Source organism: Boleophthalmus pectinirostris, unplaced genomic scaffold (genome assembly GCF_026225935.1).
Source record: "Boleophthalmus pectinirostris isolate CB_2022bp ecotype Guang Dong unplaced genomic scaffold, ASM2622593v1 HiC_scaffold_2, whole genome shotgun sequence".
Lineage (NCBI taxonomy): Eukaryota > Metazoa > Chordata > Actinopteri > Gobiiformes > Gobiidae > Boleophthalmus > Boleophthalmus pectinirostris.
This window is the reverse complement of record NW_026571152.1, coordinates 25,479,106-25,496,200: the sequence shown is the minus strand read 5'-3', so window position 1 is coordinate 25,496,200 and position 17,095 is coordinate 25,479,106. Positions and strand designations below refer to the sequence as shown.

At 36.7% G+C, this 17,095-nt stretch overlaps 1 protein-coding gene across 2 annotated transcripts in view; it reads right to left on the bottom strand.

The window, feature by feature from the left end:
- The window catches only part of LOC110169678 (uncharacterized), a 32,701-nt gene extending 18,889 nt beyond the window's left edge, over positions 1–13,812 (bottom strand). For both annotated transcript variants that reach the window (XM_020935257.2, XM_055155106.1), the window contains exons 1-3: positions 13,560–13,812; positions 4,174–4,210; positions 1,212–1,386 (exon numbers count right to left, since the gene is read on the bottom strand). In XM_020935257.2, coding sequence (XP_020790916.2) covers positions 1,212–1,386; positions 4,174–4,206 — 208 coding nt within the window. In that variant the 5' untranslated portion in view covers positions 4,207–4,210; positions 13,560–13,812. The remainder of the gene's footprint in view (positions 1–1,211; positions 1,387–4,173; positions 4,211–13,559) is intronic.
- Positions 13,813–17,095: the final 3,283 nt, after the last annotated feature.

Below are 17,095 nucleotides of genomic sequence, written 5' to 3'. Positions count from 1 at the left end.
CAGCCATGTCCTGAGGGAGTGTCAGGTGGATTCACACCTCAAACATTGCCATTTGCAATGTGTAAACTTGTAAACTGATGTAGATGACAATATGAATATAATATGTTCATATTAATCACAATAAAAATCTAAATCATGATTTGACTACAAGAAAATACAGATTTTATTTTTTCATGGCCTACATCTACTTTGGGGCATGTTATGTACATAGCATGGGACTTTATTTAGGCTTTACTATATCCACATATTGTTCAGTAACATGACAGATGTACATGATATCATGGGGACTTTCTTTATACAAGTGAGACATTTTTGGTAATTTTTTCTGAAATATGAAACGATTTGAGCTGTATAAGGTTGAATTCTGAACTTCTGTGACACATTATTAGATACAAACTAGTTACTTAAATGTTGCCTTGTGTTTAGGGGCGTGCAAAAATATTGAAATAACAATATATCGTATAGTTTAATTTGATGATACAGTATCGATATATCGCCAAGAGTATTTTTTGGTATATTTTACTAAATGATTTTGTTTCAGCACTACTATTTTGTCATTTGTTCAGAGGAAGGAAACTCATTTATGTGGCACGTTTGACATTTTCACTGTTTTGATGATTAAAAGGGGTGCGCTTCATATGAACTTTGCATAAGACGTGGTTGAACAAAGACTTAGTATCACAGCCATGATTTATTTTTATTGAACTGTATCGAATCTATTTGAAATATATCGTATCAAATTGAAAGTGTACTGTATCGAGATATGTATCGTATCGTAGCTTATGTATCGAGGTATGTATCGTATCACCTACTTCTTAATGATACACAGCCCTAATTGTGTTATTTATTTATTGCTGCTCATGTTTTTTAACAATATTGTACATGTAGAATACTTTTTTATGGTTTGGTTTCAATACTATCATTTATCATCTACATATATTTACTTGGGCAATATATCGCACTTCTAAATGTGTTATTGTACCAGGCCTAACTTTATCTTGTTGTTTTATTCACACTATAGATTGGGTATTGGGTATTTTAATGTTTTTTGTTTTTTTTTCATGTATATAAAAACAGCATCATTTACCAATCTCCATACAAGAGCCCTAACTACTCAGACAGCATTAGTGGTTTATTACAGACAATGCACTGGCACCTGGCTTTGTTCTCTGGATAATGCTGTTAATGGTCCAGTGTTATCAGAGTGTTACCTGGGCACACAGCCTGTAGTGTGGCAGGGCTGGCTCTAATGGTGCTCGTCAGGTGTCGCTGTGAAGAACCTGAGAATAAAAGGTAAAACTCCACCAGCTCCTCCTCCTCCTCTTCCTCCTCAGGGCTGGGACAGGCGTCATTGTCCTCCAGCTGCACAGTCAACACACACTCTCCCTGCAAAAAGTTATGTTTTTATTTAGTCAAGAGGCAGCCACTGTGAACATTTAGTACAATCTATTTCAACATTAGTTGACTATTAGTTAAATAGTTTGGAGCAACTATTGTGGTTAAAGGGCTCATATCACACTGTTTTCTGATCTATGTTATAATATTGTTTCCTCATTTTAAAAAAGCATACCAAGAGTTGTGTTTTGTTTGATTCATATGTTTAACACATAAACCCTGCATATTTAGGTTGCATTCCTCTCTCAAACAGAAAACACTCCACTTTATGTCATGTGGTAATACAGGAAGTGCTCCACTGTGTTTTTAAACGACATACAGCTTCACTAGAATCATTCTTGATGATTTTAGCCCTGGATTTGCCAGTCTCCACTGCACTAAAAGGTAAAAGGTGGCTGTTAACTTGAAAACTACCGCTTCATGACATCACAAGTTGGAACAGAGCATTTTGTGTTTTTGAGATATAGACAGGCTTTCTCAAACATGTGTGAATGAAACAAAGCACAACTCCAGGTGTGTTTTTGATGAGGTAGCAACATCGTAACATGGCTTAAAGCTCATAACAGTTTATTCTGCGCAATGCAGAACCTTTAAGTAAAAGCACAAAAGTACTTCTACCTCAGAGCTGACCGCTTTACCTTGTATCAACTTTGTAGATTTACACTTGTCCTTAAATAACACTGCCTTGGCCTTGGACAGGACATTGAAAACAGACCAGTGAACTGACTGAAATGTGTTAAACTGGCCATTTATCAAAGCAGCCAAAAAAAATCAATAATGAAAATCATTCATAAGTAATAACAGATTTACAGATATGTGGATATACGGTCTTAAACCCACAAGAACACAAGCACAATGTTCTTTTGGCTTTTAAATATTTGGGTTTAGAATGACCAAAATAAGACTTAAGTGTTTGGGTCTTTAGTCAAGCATCTGTGATTTTTTATCATCTATTTAATACTGGTTTAGTACGACTGGAGTGTGAATAGTTGTGCAAAATAAGCAGCTTAAAAATAAAGAGTAAAATGTGACATTTCTGCTATTTTTGGGTTTATGTCACAGTCTATCCATGTTTTATGCTTTAACCATAACAAAGATACGTACAGGCATGTTTTAGCACATTAATGATGGACTGCCATAACCTAGTCAGAATATGGTCATCGAGATTTAAAAAAAACAAAAAAAAACAAAAAAAGAACTGAATTTTGTGAATTGATATTGCTGCTCTGTCTGATATAAAAGCTCAGATTAAAGTTTAACAAAAACTGTATTTTAACACAATTTGACCATAAATAACCATAAAGTGTTAAACAAGTCCCACTTATATAACATTAGTGACTCACAAGCACAACTCAGAGTTTCTCAGTAGGTCTCACCTTTTTGCTGATTATCAACCGCCTAAACAGGACATGACGGTCTAAAACTTTTTTTAAGACCGTTTGTTAATGTGTGCATTGTGTCACCATGGTAACTGCTAAACAATTCATCATTAGATACATGTAGACCATCCCCCGCATGATGTCACTACAAAGTATCAATATTACCCACCTCTATGTACTACTATTACATTGACATTGATATTTCTATGCTTACCTTCTTGTTTTGTTTGTCCTGTTCTGTTTTTGTGTTACTTTATTGTGAAGTGTCTTTGAGTTACAGTGAAAAAAGCTATATAAAACCAATCTATTGTTATTGTTACTATTATTGTCCACATATAAGTTACTAATCATCCAAATAGTGATCTCAATAATGTACCGAAAAGTAAATGACTTCTAAACATGCTACTGCTACTACTACTCTTACTACTACTACAGCTTTTATCGGATATTTGGATTGCATTATGTTCCAACAATAATCAACAGATACATAAAGGGAGTTGTTTTTTTTTATTACTAATCACAAATACTGTCTACAAAAATCAATGAGTACATTACTTCTCCTTTAAACTCTGGCTCAGTGCATAACGCCTGACTAAACACACAGTGCTGCTGAACACAGTTAAAGCCTGTTAAGAGCCACACCCACCCAACACAGGCTAACAATAGCACAGAGGAATGTTCAGATCAGTCTCGCTCACGCTACATTAGGGTGTCCACACAGACTCTCCCACTCAGCCTCTGTGACACACTGGTACACTTACCACACACTGCTCCCCTAATGAACGTGTCTATCAACTATGTAAGAGTGTGTGGAGCAGCAGCTAAACAGCATGTCAACACTGGAGCTGCACAGGTGTGGTCAAGTGAAACACAAGTAACGGACGATATGCAGCAACAGGATATGAAAGGGGTTTTATACAACTTTGATTTAGAGAAAAACCTGTGGTGAACGTGTTGTGATATTCTGTTTGTAATAATATAACATATATTCTGGAAACTTGTATCTAAGTCCCCAGGGATTTTACAGAAGGTTGATACAAAAATTCTAAGTAAAAATAAGAAGATTTGACTTGTTTGCTTGATTAATGAAGCAAAAAGATAAAGCTTACTTTGTTTCAGTTCATTTAATTTTAGATGTAATATGGAAAACTGACTGAATAGTTTGTATGAATTAGTATTTTCAGACTTTTTTACATTACATATTTAAATTGAACATTTGAAAAGATTGCAGAAGGATTTGAGAATGAGCAATATTTATGAATTTGTTGAGCTCCACAGGACTTGCACAAAAAGGTAATAGAATGGCAAAAACAAGTGTTGTTTCCGTTTCAAATATTATGAATATTCATGATGTAAGCATCTTATAGTGAATTCGAAAAACAAACAAAAAAGAACTTACATAAAGTGGAGCTTCTGTAGGGTTTAACTTCATAGTTCTGCACAGAAAAAAAGAAAAAACACAATGAACACACAAGTTCAATATAAACATGCAATTTAAGAAGACAAAAACTGCACCCCATTTCCAAATGCAGAGATGTGGGTGACCCATTTATAAAACAGGAAACAGGAAATCTGACGAACACACATCACCAAGTCTCACAAGTACACAGCAGTGAGTGTGACAGACGCTCACACAGGCCTTTTCAGTGAATCACAACACGTGCACACAAAGTCCAGATGAAGAGTGGACTCATTCACAAAGGCTTCCTCAGACTGCCCGTCCAAAGGCATTCACATATTAAACTGTCCCATCTGATGAAAGCTGATGCAAACTGTGTAATGAGAGGAGCTCAGTAGGCCTGTCATGATAACACATTTTGAAGTACATATACTGTAGAAGTAGAAATAAATATAGACAGTAAATAACAATATTGAAACCAATCCATGAAGCATTTTTTTTCCCAAACTGTAATCTAAGTGCAGTGGTTCCCACAGGTTTATACGAACACTGTGGTGACACAACTGATCCACTTCTGAATCATTTGAATTAGTACAGTATTTTGGTGTATATATGTCACTTATTGCCTGAACAAAAAAGCAGTCATTACAAATAAAAAATTGTTACTTCTATATGTTTGTAATAACACTACATGCATAAAGTGTAATTTGTTTAACCTTTTTTTTTGTTGAGCTAGTTTTTAGACTATGGGGTTCCACCATGATCTCCTCTATTAATGGGAAACATTGAAGTGTTAAAAAATATGAGCTGCAATAAATAGCAGAATGTGACACTTACTTAAGTTTGTATTTATAAGAAGTTTATAATTCGACAGCTCAAATCTCATTGTAGTACAGAAAATGACCAAAATGTTCCCACTAGTGCAAAGAAAAAGTATTCACAATAAATATTGATCCCCAAACATTATGGTCCTATCTGTCATGTATTGAAGTCAATATAGTAATTAATGTGAGAGGCCTATAGCTCAGTCACAAGAAGCAAATGCTGAAGTATGATATATTGTTGAAGTCCAGTTGATTTAGTTTAGTTTTTACAAAATGTGCCTCAATACATATATTACTGAAGAAAATATAGATGATAAGCAACAATAATGATCACACTTTTGTAAATGTACAACATCATTAAAAACATGAGCTTTAATAAATAACAGAATGAAACGGTAGTTAATTAATGTCTATGGTGAGTCATAGACGTTTCTTATTCTGCTCTCCACAGCTCTAATCTTATCCTAGTACAGAAAAATAACAACATGTTCCCTGCCAGTACAAATAAAAAACTAGTACACGATAATTGCTGAGCCGAAAAAATGTTCAACCAGAACATCACAGAGAATCACACTGCAGCTTATACTTAAACAATAATGAAATACATACGAGGAACAAAAAGAATGTAACTTAAAAGTTAAAGGGTCCATATTAGGCTATTTTTGAGATATGTTCTCATGTTGTTTCCTCATCATAAACATAACTGGTGTTGTGTTTTCTTTCATTCATGTCCGTTTAACACACAAACCCTGAGTTCAAACAGAAAACAGTCTGTTCCACCTTGTGATGTCATGTGGCAATACAGGAAGCACTTCATTGTGTTTTTAACCTCCATACACCTTCACTAGAACAATTTGGATGATTTCAGCTCTGGAATTGCCCATCTCTACTGAACTAAAGGTGAAAGGTAGCCGTTAACATGAAAACTAACACTATATGATCTCATACGATGGAACAGAGCATTTTGATCTTTGGAGATGTAGATGTAGAGTCTGACTAATGATAAAGGGTTACTCAAACGTGTGAAAGAAACAAAACACAACTCCAGGTATGTTTTTCAAACTAAAACTAAAAAAGCTCACAAGAGTCAATTTCGTGCAATATATGACCTTGTATTGTTATTAGTATATAGTTAGATAAGGATGCAACGATATCCAAATCTCTCAACGATATTATCACGATATGCATTTCACAGTATGATATTTATTGTAATATTTTGAGGAGGCTAATATAATTGCAGATAGGACACTTTTTTGCTTTCAAAAATACCTTGACAAGATTTTGGTGTGTATTATTACCATCATAATCCCAAGAATTCACATAAAAACCATCTATCTTCATGTTGTCTGCACTGAAATGAATCATGGGATATGTAGTTCGATGTGTTTCTAAGCTGTTGCTACTGTAAAACCATGCATTTAAGCAAAGGAACTTGTGATTCGATATATTGTGACATCCCACGATATTATTGTGAGACTTTTGATGATACAATAAAGATATTTCAGTTATTGTTACATCCCCTAATAGTTAGTAATCATAATGCCTTATCTCTTTCGAATATTGCATAGATACTTAAAAGTTAATTCTTTCACAGCTTAAAAGGCTATGCACTGATGTAAGATATTGGCCACTCAAGCAGTACAAGAGCCCAAACTAAATGCTGTTTATTGTTGTTTATACAGTAGTTTAAACATTGACTCTCATAGATTTTTTTTTTTTTTTTTTCATTCCTGAGATCAGTTAAAAGGTGCATTATGCAACTGAGTCTAGCACCTGGTTGCACACTACCACATCGGGGTTGCTTTCCCTGGAATGCCTCACAGTATGGCATTAAATTTGCTTATTATTCAATTATAGGTGTACCTTGAAAAGTATGCATTCTGCTCTAAGCGGGCCCACCTTTCCACAAATCAGACCCGTTAATTACCTTGGTGCTTGATAAGTACTGTGAAAAACGCAACAACATCTCCATGGTGACGGATCCTCCACCCGGAAAGTTACACAGTGCACCTTCAGGTTGTGTTACGATGTGTGTTATAAAACTTATTGACGTTAATCATTCAAAGTAAATTCCTATGTTGCCTAAAGGTAAATGTTCCTGAGTCTTTCATCAGAAGTGAGTCATCAGAAGACCACACACTCTCCCATTATTGGAATCACACGCATCCTTTGGACTACACTCAAACACTCTGCTCTATTAGACTGCTGGAAGCTCCTCTTATTTGACATTGACTCACAGGTTGTCTCTGGTCCTTCTCTCCCTCATTATTAGTCCAAAAGCTCTCAAACAAGAATGCTTCACATGCTCATATAGGCTACATTTATAAAATGACGTCTGAACAGAAGACGCAAAAGTGGCGTCGCGTCTTCACTCTTTAGTCCGAGTTTAGACAAGCATTTTCGGGAGGAAATGTGAGTGCATACGGTGATGCAAAAGTGTGAGGAATTCGACTGGGTATATAGGCCATCCGAAATGTTTGTTTCTGTGAACTGTATGTATGTGATGTAAACATGTACGCGACATAAGCAGATCTGACCAGAGGTTTGCGTCTTGGGCAGTGTAGACAGAAACGCTACAGGGGAGCGTATTCAACTTTTCCAGTCTGGAGGGTGGTTTCAGGTTTTTTGCATTTTTAAGCCCCTAAAACGTCGTCACATCTAAACAAAAGGCACTTAAGATAAAATATTTTGTCTATTTTGTATTATCCACACAAGCATTCTCGTGTAAACAGGCCCATAGAGGTGGACACCCTCTGAAAACTCTGTTCACAGACCCAGACCCTTAGAATGTATAGATAAATGGACAGAGCTTAACCTGTTCCAAATAGAAGTGAGCATGAGCACACTTTCAGCTCCATCAACTTTGGTTGAAATTCACTTTCAGTTGAAAAAACGTACAGTAGTCTCTCTCTGTAACTACTGTTGTCAGGAGTGTCATTTCATATTAACCCACTCTACATTATCATGGTGTTTTTATTTCACTATTTTGTCCATAAATCAAGTTATGGACATTAATAACAGACAAATCTTTCCTCGAGGCTCCAAATTCGCAGCTACACCCACCAACCTCAGTGAGCTTCACTTGACTGGAACCGAACACGATGGGTGAGGTCATTCTCTCTTAGTCAACTTCTTTATACCGTCAATGGAGAAACCAGAGCTGTTTGATCAGGGGTTTACATGACTCTAAATGAAGAGGTGATGGTAAATAGACCCATTTGAACGCTGTGTCCAGGGTCCATGTTGTATAAACACAACTATCTCACAAGTACTTTTAATAAATCTGCACAGGTCTAAATATAACGTCAATGGTCCTATCTGAGGCCTTCAATCTAAGACTACATTACCAACAATGAAATCTGAAACTACTTTTTATACATGCTCCTAATTCAAGGATCAAATGAAGTTGCTTTTAGTTTTTGCTTATCTATATCTATATTGTATCTATAACCTTAGCACTGTTTTATATTGGGAAAGGTCAAAACTGGAAGAGATTTTTTTATCTTGTCTTTTATTTGGCGACTGTCACAGTAAAGTAGTTGCACAGTGACTGTGTATTCCTGCTGTCCTACTTGTTATAACCAGCCACACATGGCTTGTGAAGTGAGCAGTGTGGGTGAAGTGTCTTGCCCAGCAACACAATAGCATGTATTTCTTGGTAGGAGAACACTAGGTCTGTCACGATAACAATTTTACTAATATTACTACAGAGAAATATTGCGGTTACGTTATAACATTTTGTGTGTGTGTATTGTATTGAGTAATTGAACGATAAATCATTATAGTTCTTATTGTGACACCACACTCACAACACCAAGCTATAGGTTTTAGAATTAAGCCTGTCATGATAATTACTTTACTTTATTGACTTATCGTTCAATATAGATGAACATTATTATTAAAATATTATATAATAATATTATTATTATATTTTCAGGCTCATTATTTTTTGTTTGTAGATTTTCTTTGAACTAGAGGGCAATTTTTGTTCATTTTATGTAGTAAGGCGTTGCCAACGTTTGAGTTGCAGATTGTAACTTAGGTGACACATTGCAGATACTACAACTACTTTAGTGTTTCATTGTACCAGTTTAGTTTTTTTTAACCTTTATTTAACCAGGAGGTCCCATTGAGATTCAGAATCTCTTTTTCAAGAGAGACCTAGCCAAAGTAGCAGCCAACAAAATCAATACAAAAAAGAAAAATCACAAAATAGCACATTATAAAACCACATGCCTCGGTCACTGCACGTTTTAAAATGTTCTTAAATGAATCAAGTGACACCATAGGTTCCAATTTAAGATTTTTCTGTAAATGATTCCAAGACCATTGTGCTGCGTAGGAAAAGGCAGATTTTCCCAGCTCAGTGAGTCACCAAGGCACAGTGAAAAGTAACTGGGAGGAGTGAAACTACCTGACCTGATATTAAGATTATTAAGGTACCCCAGAAGTTTCCCCAGTATTGCTTGTCAATTAATATTGACCAATTCAGTTTTCTGGGATTGGTTTACAATGTCCAGCCAACTAAACCATAAAGAGTGCAGTAGTGAGTGAGAGACATTGGTGATTTTTTATACATTTATATTCACTTCAAATGATTTACAGTGATTTTCCTGTTTTAAGATAACTGTGAAAGTGGTATAAATTTTTTTTTTAAATATTGTGATATTACTAGAATCAATATATTGCACAGGCCTATTTAGAACTGGTTATGCAATACAGTCTGAGTTGCCACGCACATCCATAGAAGTTATAAAGCCCATTTTCTCCGCTCTGGATGGGTAGACAGGGGGCATGTTTCCACAACTTGTTCTAATTATGTGTTATACAACATAATGCTGACACAGGCTGTTCTTTTGCAGAGAAGTCTAGCGAAAGGCTGGAGGGACTAACTCAGCTGGCCAGAAGTTATGTCTGGTATGGGAGGAATGAGACTTCGAACGAAAGGCTCCGAAACAGGAGCGCAGAGGAGAAGATGCCCATAGAGCAGCAGCACCCATCACTTCCACTGGGTGCACATGAGGGTGACAGCAGGATATTACCTTATCACAACACAGCACTGAAGCTAGCCCAGTGCTCAGGTGCTTCAGGCCTGCAGGCTGATCAGCTCAACTCATATTGTTTAGGTTGGAAAAGTTTCTCTCTCAGAGCAGAATGGTCTTTCCACAAAAAAAACTCACTCTCCTGAAACTGCAAGTCTGTACATCCACACAGAGCAGCATCAAGGCCACCTAATGCAAGATGCAGAAAATAAAGAAAGCCAAGGAAGGCCAGTATGGGAACTAGAGTTGTCAAAGTATCAATATCCAAATATTTATTGAAACTGAAACTAGCAATGAGACTCAGATTTATCAATACTGAAAAACTGGCATAAAAAGGAAAGGACTGCATAGTTTAGATTGGTATCAATCTATATCAGAAGCATAAGATTGACCCCCATTTACTAAGATTGCAATGAAAAGGGTGTATATTTGTGCATACAGCATTGTGGCACTGAAATTTGAGTCTTTTCCCTAGTTCCCTCTGAACTGTTACTTAGTATAATGACAATAGAATATGATATCCTTTATTATATAATTTGGGTTTCTAAAATATATATATTGACAAACTGTTGTCAATTCTGTGTTTTACATTGTGGTTTTTACTGGTTCTCATGTTGTTAAGTTAAACTGTTGAATGCAAATACATTATTTTAAGGACTAGAATATACTTTCTTGACAGGTTTTTGAATAGTGTGGCAAAGATGCAATAGCTATGGGAGTGAAATTTAAAATAAATAACATTTACCATGTGTTAGTGTCAAATTTCAATTTCTGAAACTCAACCCACAAATTTTCAGTCTCATCTGTCACCAATAAAAGTAATATCCTTGTGTTCATATGAGACACTAACATTTTGCTGGCACCATGACAAGTCCCATACCCACAGGTACTTGACTGTGATCTAACCCATGAGAGAACCAGCCTCCACCATTACATTTATTTGCCTGTAGGACAAGAATACGCAACTTTATCCACTGCATTTTCCAGTCCAACAGGCATGGCAGATTCCCTAGCCAATTTGAACGTTTGGAGATCTTAGTCATGTTTAAGAGCGTTTAACTGGGAGGAGGCAAGGTAAAGACCGACTCTGATACAGCGCAGAATATAAATAAAACCTGATTTCTATTACGTACAGGGGAGAATGGTTCAGAAACACAGTAGCAGCAGAGGAGAGAGTGACTCAACACTCAAACATCCACCACTGGTTAGCCCCCGCATACCACTGACTACTGCTGTGTGACAAAGACACTCGGAAACACTGAAGAACAACTCCTGCCTTTAAGAACCCTTTAAGAGCCCTACAAATCAAAGATAAGGTTGAGCTATTAATAAAACTTTATCCTGTCTTTGAAACTTTTTGGTCTTTCTGTTCCATACCAACGCCAATGTGCCCCAGCAGCACCCACACTGCAGAGCGCCATGTCCAGGATTAGCACCATGCAGACAAGACTTCCACACCTCGCAACTACATTTCCAGCACAGTACGGAAGCCCTGGAGGGACATCCTACTGTCTGTGGACATTGTAGACGACTGCTCAAATGATTAGTTACTGAGCAAGAAAGATAAAGCATGATCAAAGAAAGAGCAGACAAAGTCATGAAAATTTTAAAGTTGTTTCTCCTTGTTGTCCTGGAGGTTTTTCTAATCCTACCACAACAATCCCGTTCAAAGCTCAGACAAATAAAGTGGGTTGACTCAAAGGATCAGTCAAAGGGTCATATCCTTTACATTCCAGTAGGTCAATGTGATAAGTAATCAATAACAATAATAGACAGCTGATTGTGAAAGGTGTCGCTATCTTCACCTACAAGTGCAACAAGACCGATACCATATACGGTGGTAGTCTTTTAGTCACTGGGTTGATTAGCCAGTCAATGGGGAATATTGGGGTAATATTTGATTAAGATTATAAGATAGAAATCTACATGTATTGAGTGAGTCAGCTGGAATGCAGGGAATGACTGGACAATTTAGTCTGTCTTTTTACTTATGAACATTTACTTTAAATAAATGGTTGTTTTTGCAGGTTAGCGAATCAATGTCCAGTGTACAGGCGAAACCGTAATATAAACACAGACATACAGTATTATGCGATCATCTTGGAGAAGATAATTAGACAGCAGAGATCCCGGACTTGTTTTAATCACTTCTGTGGTTAATACTGACTTAACTCAATATAATCACTGATGATGTGGAACTTGACTTGGACTTGTCCATTTGTGAGGGCGGTGACTTCTGGATTCATATTTGGGCTTTGGCAAACTTGAGGGCATAGACTTGTGGACCAAGGACTTACTCAGACTTAACAACTGACTCATATGTTACACATTGGTTTTCCTGTTAGTTTAAAGCAATGAGAATACGCAGGAAAATCCTCTGAATGAGCACAGTTGAACTCACCTTCAGACTCAGTTTTAGTTGATAATGACTTGAGTTGGATTCTGGTATTATTTGAATTGCTCTGAATCTGCACTGAGACACAAACGCTTGACTTGGACTTGAGTCGGACTCAAAAAGGGAGGACTTGTGTATGACTCTGACTTTAAAAATCGTGACTTTACAAAGTCAGGGACTCATTCACAAGCCGGCATACATACAAAACTGAGTGTGATTGGGTAACTAAAAAAAGGGTTTTCTTCTGGTAGTGTGTTGATTCTTCTGCAGTTCTAGCATTTAACCAATTTAGCATACATGTTTCCTTGTTTTGTCCTCTTTTGGAGAAATTGGCCCTATGTACCTAGTAAAGACCTAGTGGTAGGCCGACTTGGGAGGTCAATCAGTGGTACTTGGTGTAAAAGTTGGAGAATCACTCAGGCGAGTGTTGGTACAGCATGACTTTTTGGCGAACAAGTTTGCACTGATTGTCTATGGCCACACTGTACATGTGAGACTTGTGTAATCTCCAAAGCCATGCCTGTTAGAGCTTGCTATTGCCATAGTATATAATCTGGTACTTAATTAGACCTAGCCTGCTTACACAATTAACATGAGCCTCTGAATTACCTTAGTTTACAATTTGCACAATATTTAATTACTGTTAAAACATGATTAATAATACAAATATGTTTATGTCGTATTCTTATGAAGCAAAGCCATGAGCTGTGTAATCATAACCTCTGATGCCCAATGTGTTGTGTTGTTGTTGAGCAGGGCCTCAAAGTAAGGCCCCGTATTTTTACTTAAAATGTCTGTAAATCCATGGGAGCATTTGATTAAACCAGATCCCCTATCCTTGCTTATCTAACCACCAATAAAAATACCACGGATACAGTTCATACCACATTGTAACTACAGTGGAATTTATGTGAGGCGAGCTAAACTTCATGCTCGTTGTTGTTGTTGGATAGCCGCAGCTTTGCAACGTGAGAGCCAAAGTAGTTTTACGCAGCAAAACACAGACAAGCAGCGACAAATTCACCTCATAATAAGTATTCCCCGTCAGTTTTAAATTTACTCTTAGCAAATGAAAACAAAATCAGAAAAAATATTTATTTGATTTTAGTCAGACTATCGACTTACCTCCCCGCTGCCTCCTCTCTCCCTCCGAATGTGCGTGCGCCCTGGCTTTTGGGAGTCACTCCAAAGTAAGTCCTGTAGAAATACTCATATTTGACGTGATATACAAAGTTCTCCTTGCATTTACCGGCGCATCCATAATTTAATCTCTTAAAGGACTATTTCCATTTACTTTAGATCCCTTTACAAGCGGTGTCTGCGTCTGAGAAGTTAGTCCATGCCTTTAGTCACAGACCGCCCCGTCATTCAAGTTGCACAGATTATTTGCTGTTTCCGGTCTGGTTCTGTCAAAGTAGAAACCACAGGGAGAAACCGGAAATATAAAGTGAACCAAAACATTTAACGCACTGCACCTGCATTACAGGTAACACGTTTGAGAGACGTCTGCATCTCTGTCCATCTGACATTTAATCTACAAAGTTAGAAGTTTTGTTTAAGTAATCATGCAAATAGGCCTATAAAGTTTTGGGTTAAACATTTGGGTTACATTTTTTTCTTTTCATTTTGCACAAAAGCTGTAAAAAGTACAGTTAATTGTCCACAAGATGTCGCTCAAATTCTTAGTTTCACATGCAAACAAAAACACCTTATTTTACATAGGAATAAATCATCTGTGTTATAAATAAATCCTTTTATCATATATGTTTTTTTGGCCTGCTGCATCCAAATAACTTTTTGTCCTCCGTTAATACGTTTTTTTTTTTATTGCTTTGACACTAAAGTCTAAAATTTCAGCACATACTGCCACTGAAGGAGCAAATACTCATAGTTCATGTTGCAAGAAATATCAATTTTCAAGCATTAAGTTTGACTTCAGAACTTTATGACATGTTTTTCAGAACCTTAAACACAATGATAAGCTATTTAAACACAGACTGCTGTGTACTGTAACACTCTCTCTGCACGTGCTTAAATCTGTGTACTTAAATACTGCACACTCAAACCAAAGTCCATAGAGCAAATACACAAAGTATAAAACTGACCATACAAGAATCACAATATGAAGAGATATGAACAGACACAGACGCACTAGAAACCACAATATCAAAGACTTCGGTAGTGAAAAACCTGTGTGAACCAGGTTTTCATTTAGCGACTTCGAGGTCCTGACAGTTCAGAAACCAACTGTTAAAAGACATACATTTGTTTTTGTTTTGTTCCTTAAATGACCGTGTAGTATTGTACACACATTTACAGCATTTCCCTCATTCTTAAACCATCAGAAACAGTGTGATACTGGACCCACATGTCTAAAAGTGCTGTAGCATTCTCTGGCCAGAGTTTGGATAATGGTTACATAAGGTTATAAGTGTGACGACTGTGTTTTGATTTTAACCACTAAATGTACTTTATACAAGAGTGTTTTACATTTTGTTCACAAAGTTTACTTTTTCAAATGTTCTGAATTTTTTTGTGTCTTGAGTGAATAGTTCTGCGCACAATAAATTTGTCAGATTTGTTAAAGGCTTTAGAAAATGTGTAAAAGTGACTGAAGAAAAATGTAATTAAAGTCTAAATCTAAGTCCATTTTAAAGCCTATAATAATTGACTAATGCAAGACAGACAGGGGAAGGTTCGTAATGGAAATCCTGCTCCCTCTAGTGAACACACAGACAGGCTTATCAAACATCACCTACGCACAGTGGCAAATAACTGTTAAGGTCTTGAGGCATTTTAACATGGTTTTGTATGTTTTAAATCTATGGTACTGGTGGGACACAAGCTCTTTCAGGTGGTACTTGAACTTGACTCTTCAGTTTGTGGGTTTGCCTCATTTAGACTTCATTTTATCCACTTTTTTTGTCCTCGTTTAGATAACTTCCTGTTTAGAATTACAAATGATGTAGTCCACTTATAGACCTGGTTGAGATCTGATGGTACTCAGAAAGCCAAATCCTTTCTTTACTAGTACTTGGTGTGAAAAGTTTGAGAGCCACTGTTCTAAACTGGCAAACAAAACAATTCAGTTTGTCATTTCAAAGCAGGTTCAGCCATAAACAAGCTTTCAGCTATCACCATGATGAACAGACTATGAATAAGGTTACAGATTTATTTATGCCTCTGCACTGGCTCAGTATTTTCCACATAGCCCAGTGATTCTTAACCATAGAAAATAAATTTAATAAGAAATTGGGTCCTAATTGGGTCATAACGTTTTATGGAAAAAGTCAGCCCTGATTGAGGCTGTGTTGCTCTTTTGATTATAAGCTACGTATTATATAAAACAATATGTAAATAAATGTAGTGGTGATGTGCAGGCTCAAATACACTAATGTATTCCTGTAAATTTTAACTATGGAATTACAGGGGCTGAAACAGGTGACAAAGGTAATTTGATGGCATTGTGCTGTGTGTGAGAAAACAGCAGATAACAATCAATGATCTTTCAAAACTCCACAAGTCTGCACCACAGACATTTGTGCAGAGCAGGGGTTTGGTAACTTCATCAAAGTTCTTCACAGTTCATAAAATGTTATAGGTATTATTCATGAAGCAGGAAATACAACAAATTTTCTTAGGTTTTATGTTCAAATGGGTGGTGGTAAAAACATTGCCCACTGAGCTTTGAGGTATTTACATTTAAATAAATATGTGTCAGAATAAAAATCACACAACAGAGGTGTGGTTGATAAATAATGATCATAATGTAGTATCGCCTGTGGATTTAAGATTATTTCTTTACTTACAACTAAAACACAAATGAAACCAGACATAATCAAGTGCCAAGTTACAGTTTTAGCACATTTTTTATTTTGTTTGATCATTTGATTCAAACATGTATCTGAACACAGCCACAGGTGATTAAATCAGCTAGAATATTTCTCATCAGTTCACACAGTTTTCAGACTCTTTCTCAGAGCACTTGACACAGCTCTTACACAAACACACATGATCAATTGTCTGGACTTATTTTTTCAATACTACAGGTCTGTTTTGACATGGTAAAGAACACTGGTCCTAATACTGTCACTTTCATTATTGAAATTGAAACATAACAAAATCTACAAGTTGTGATCACCCAAAATCTAACAACAAAAGGTTTCACATACTGTATGTGTCAAACAGGGAAAAGGGCCTCAGCAGAGTACAGACTGTACAGTTTTTTACAATTGCTTTGACATATCGCTCTATTGAAAATTAATATTTGCATAACAGTTCACACAAAATCCCAACCATGCTCTCTGTACACCTTTGATTTCCAGTACAGCTCTGGGTCCTGCCACCTGCAGAAGTTCCCTCTAATGACTCTGCAGTGGTAAGGAATATCAGAGATGGACAGGAGCTGGAGCTCAGGACACTGATTGCAAATATTGTGGAGTGGTCCCAGGCAAACATCTGCTCCTGAATGTTGACAAGACAGAGGAGGAAGAAGAAGACACCATGTAGCCTGTCATCCTCCAGGGCCATCAAGTAGAAATAGTGGACTGCTACAAGTACCTGGGCATCCGTGTGAACAACAGGATGGACTGGAAGGACAATAATAATGCTTCTGAGAAAGAGTCTGAAAACTGTGTGAACCAATGAGAAATTATTTGATC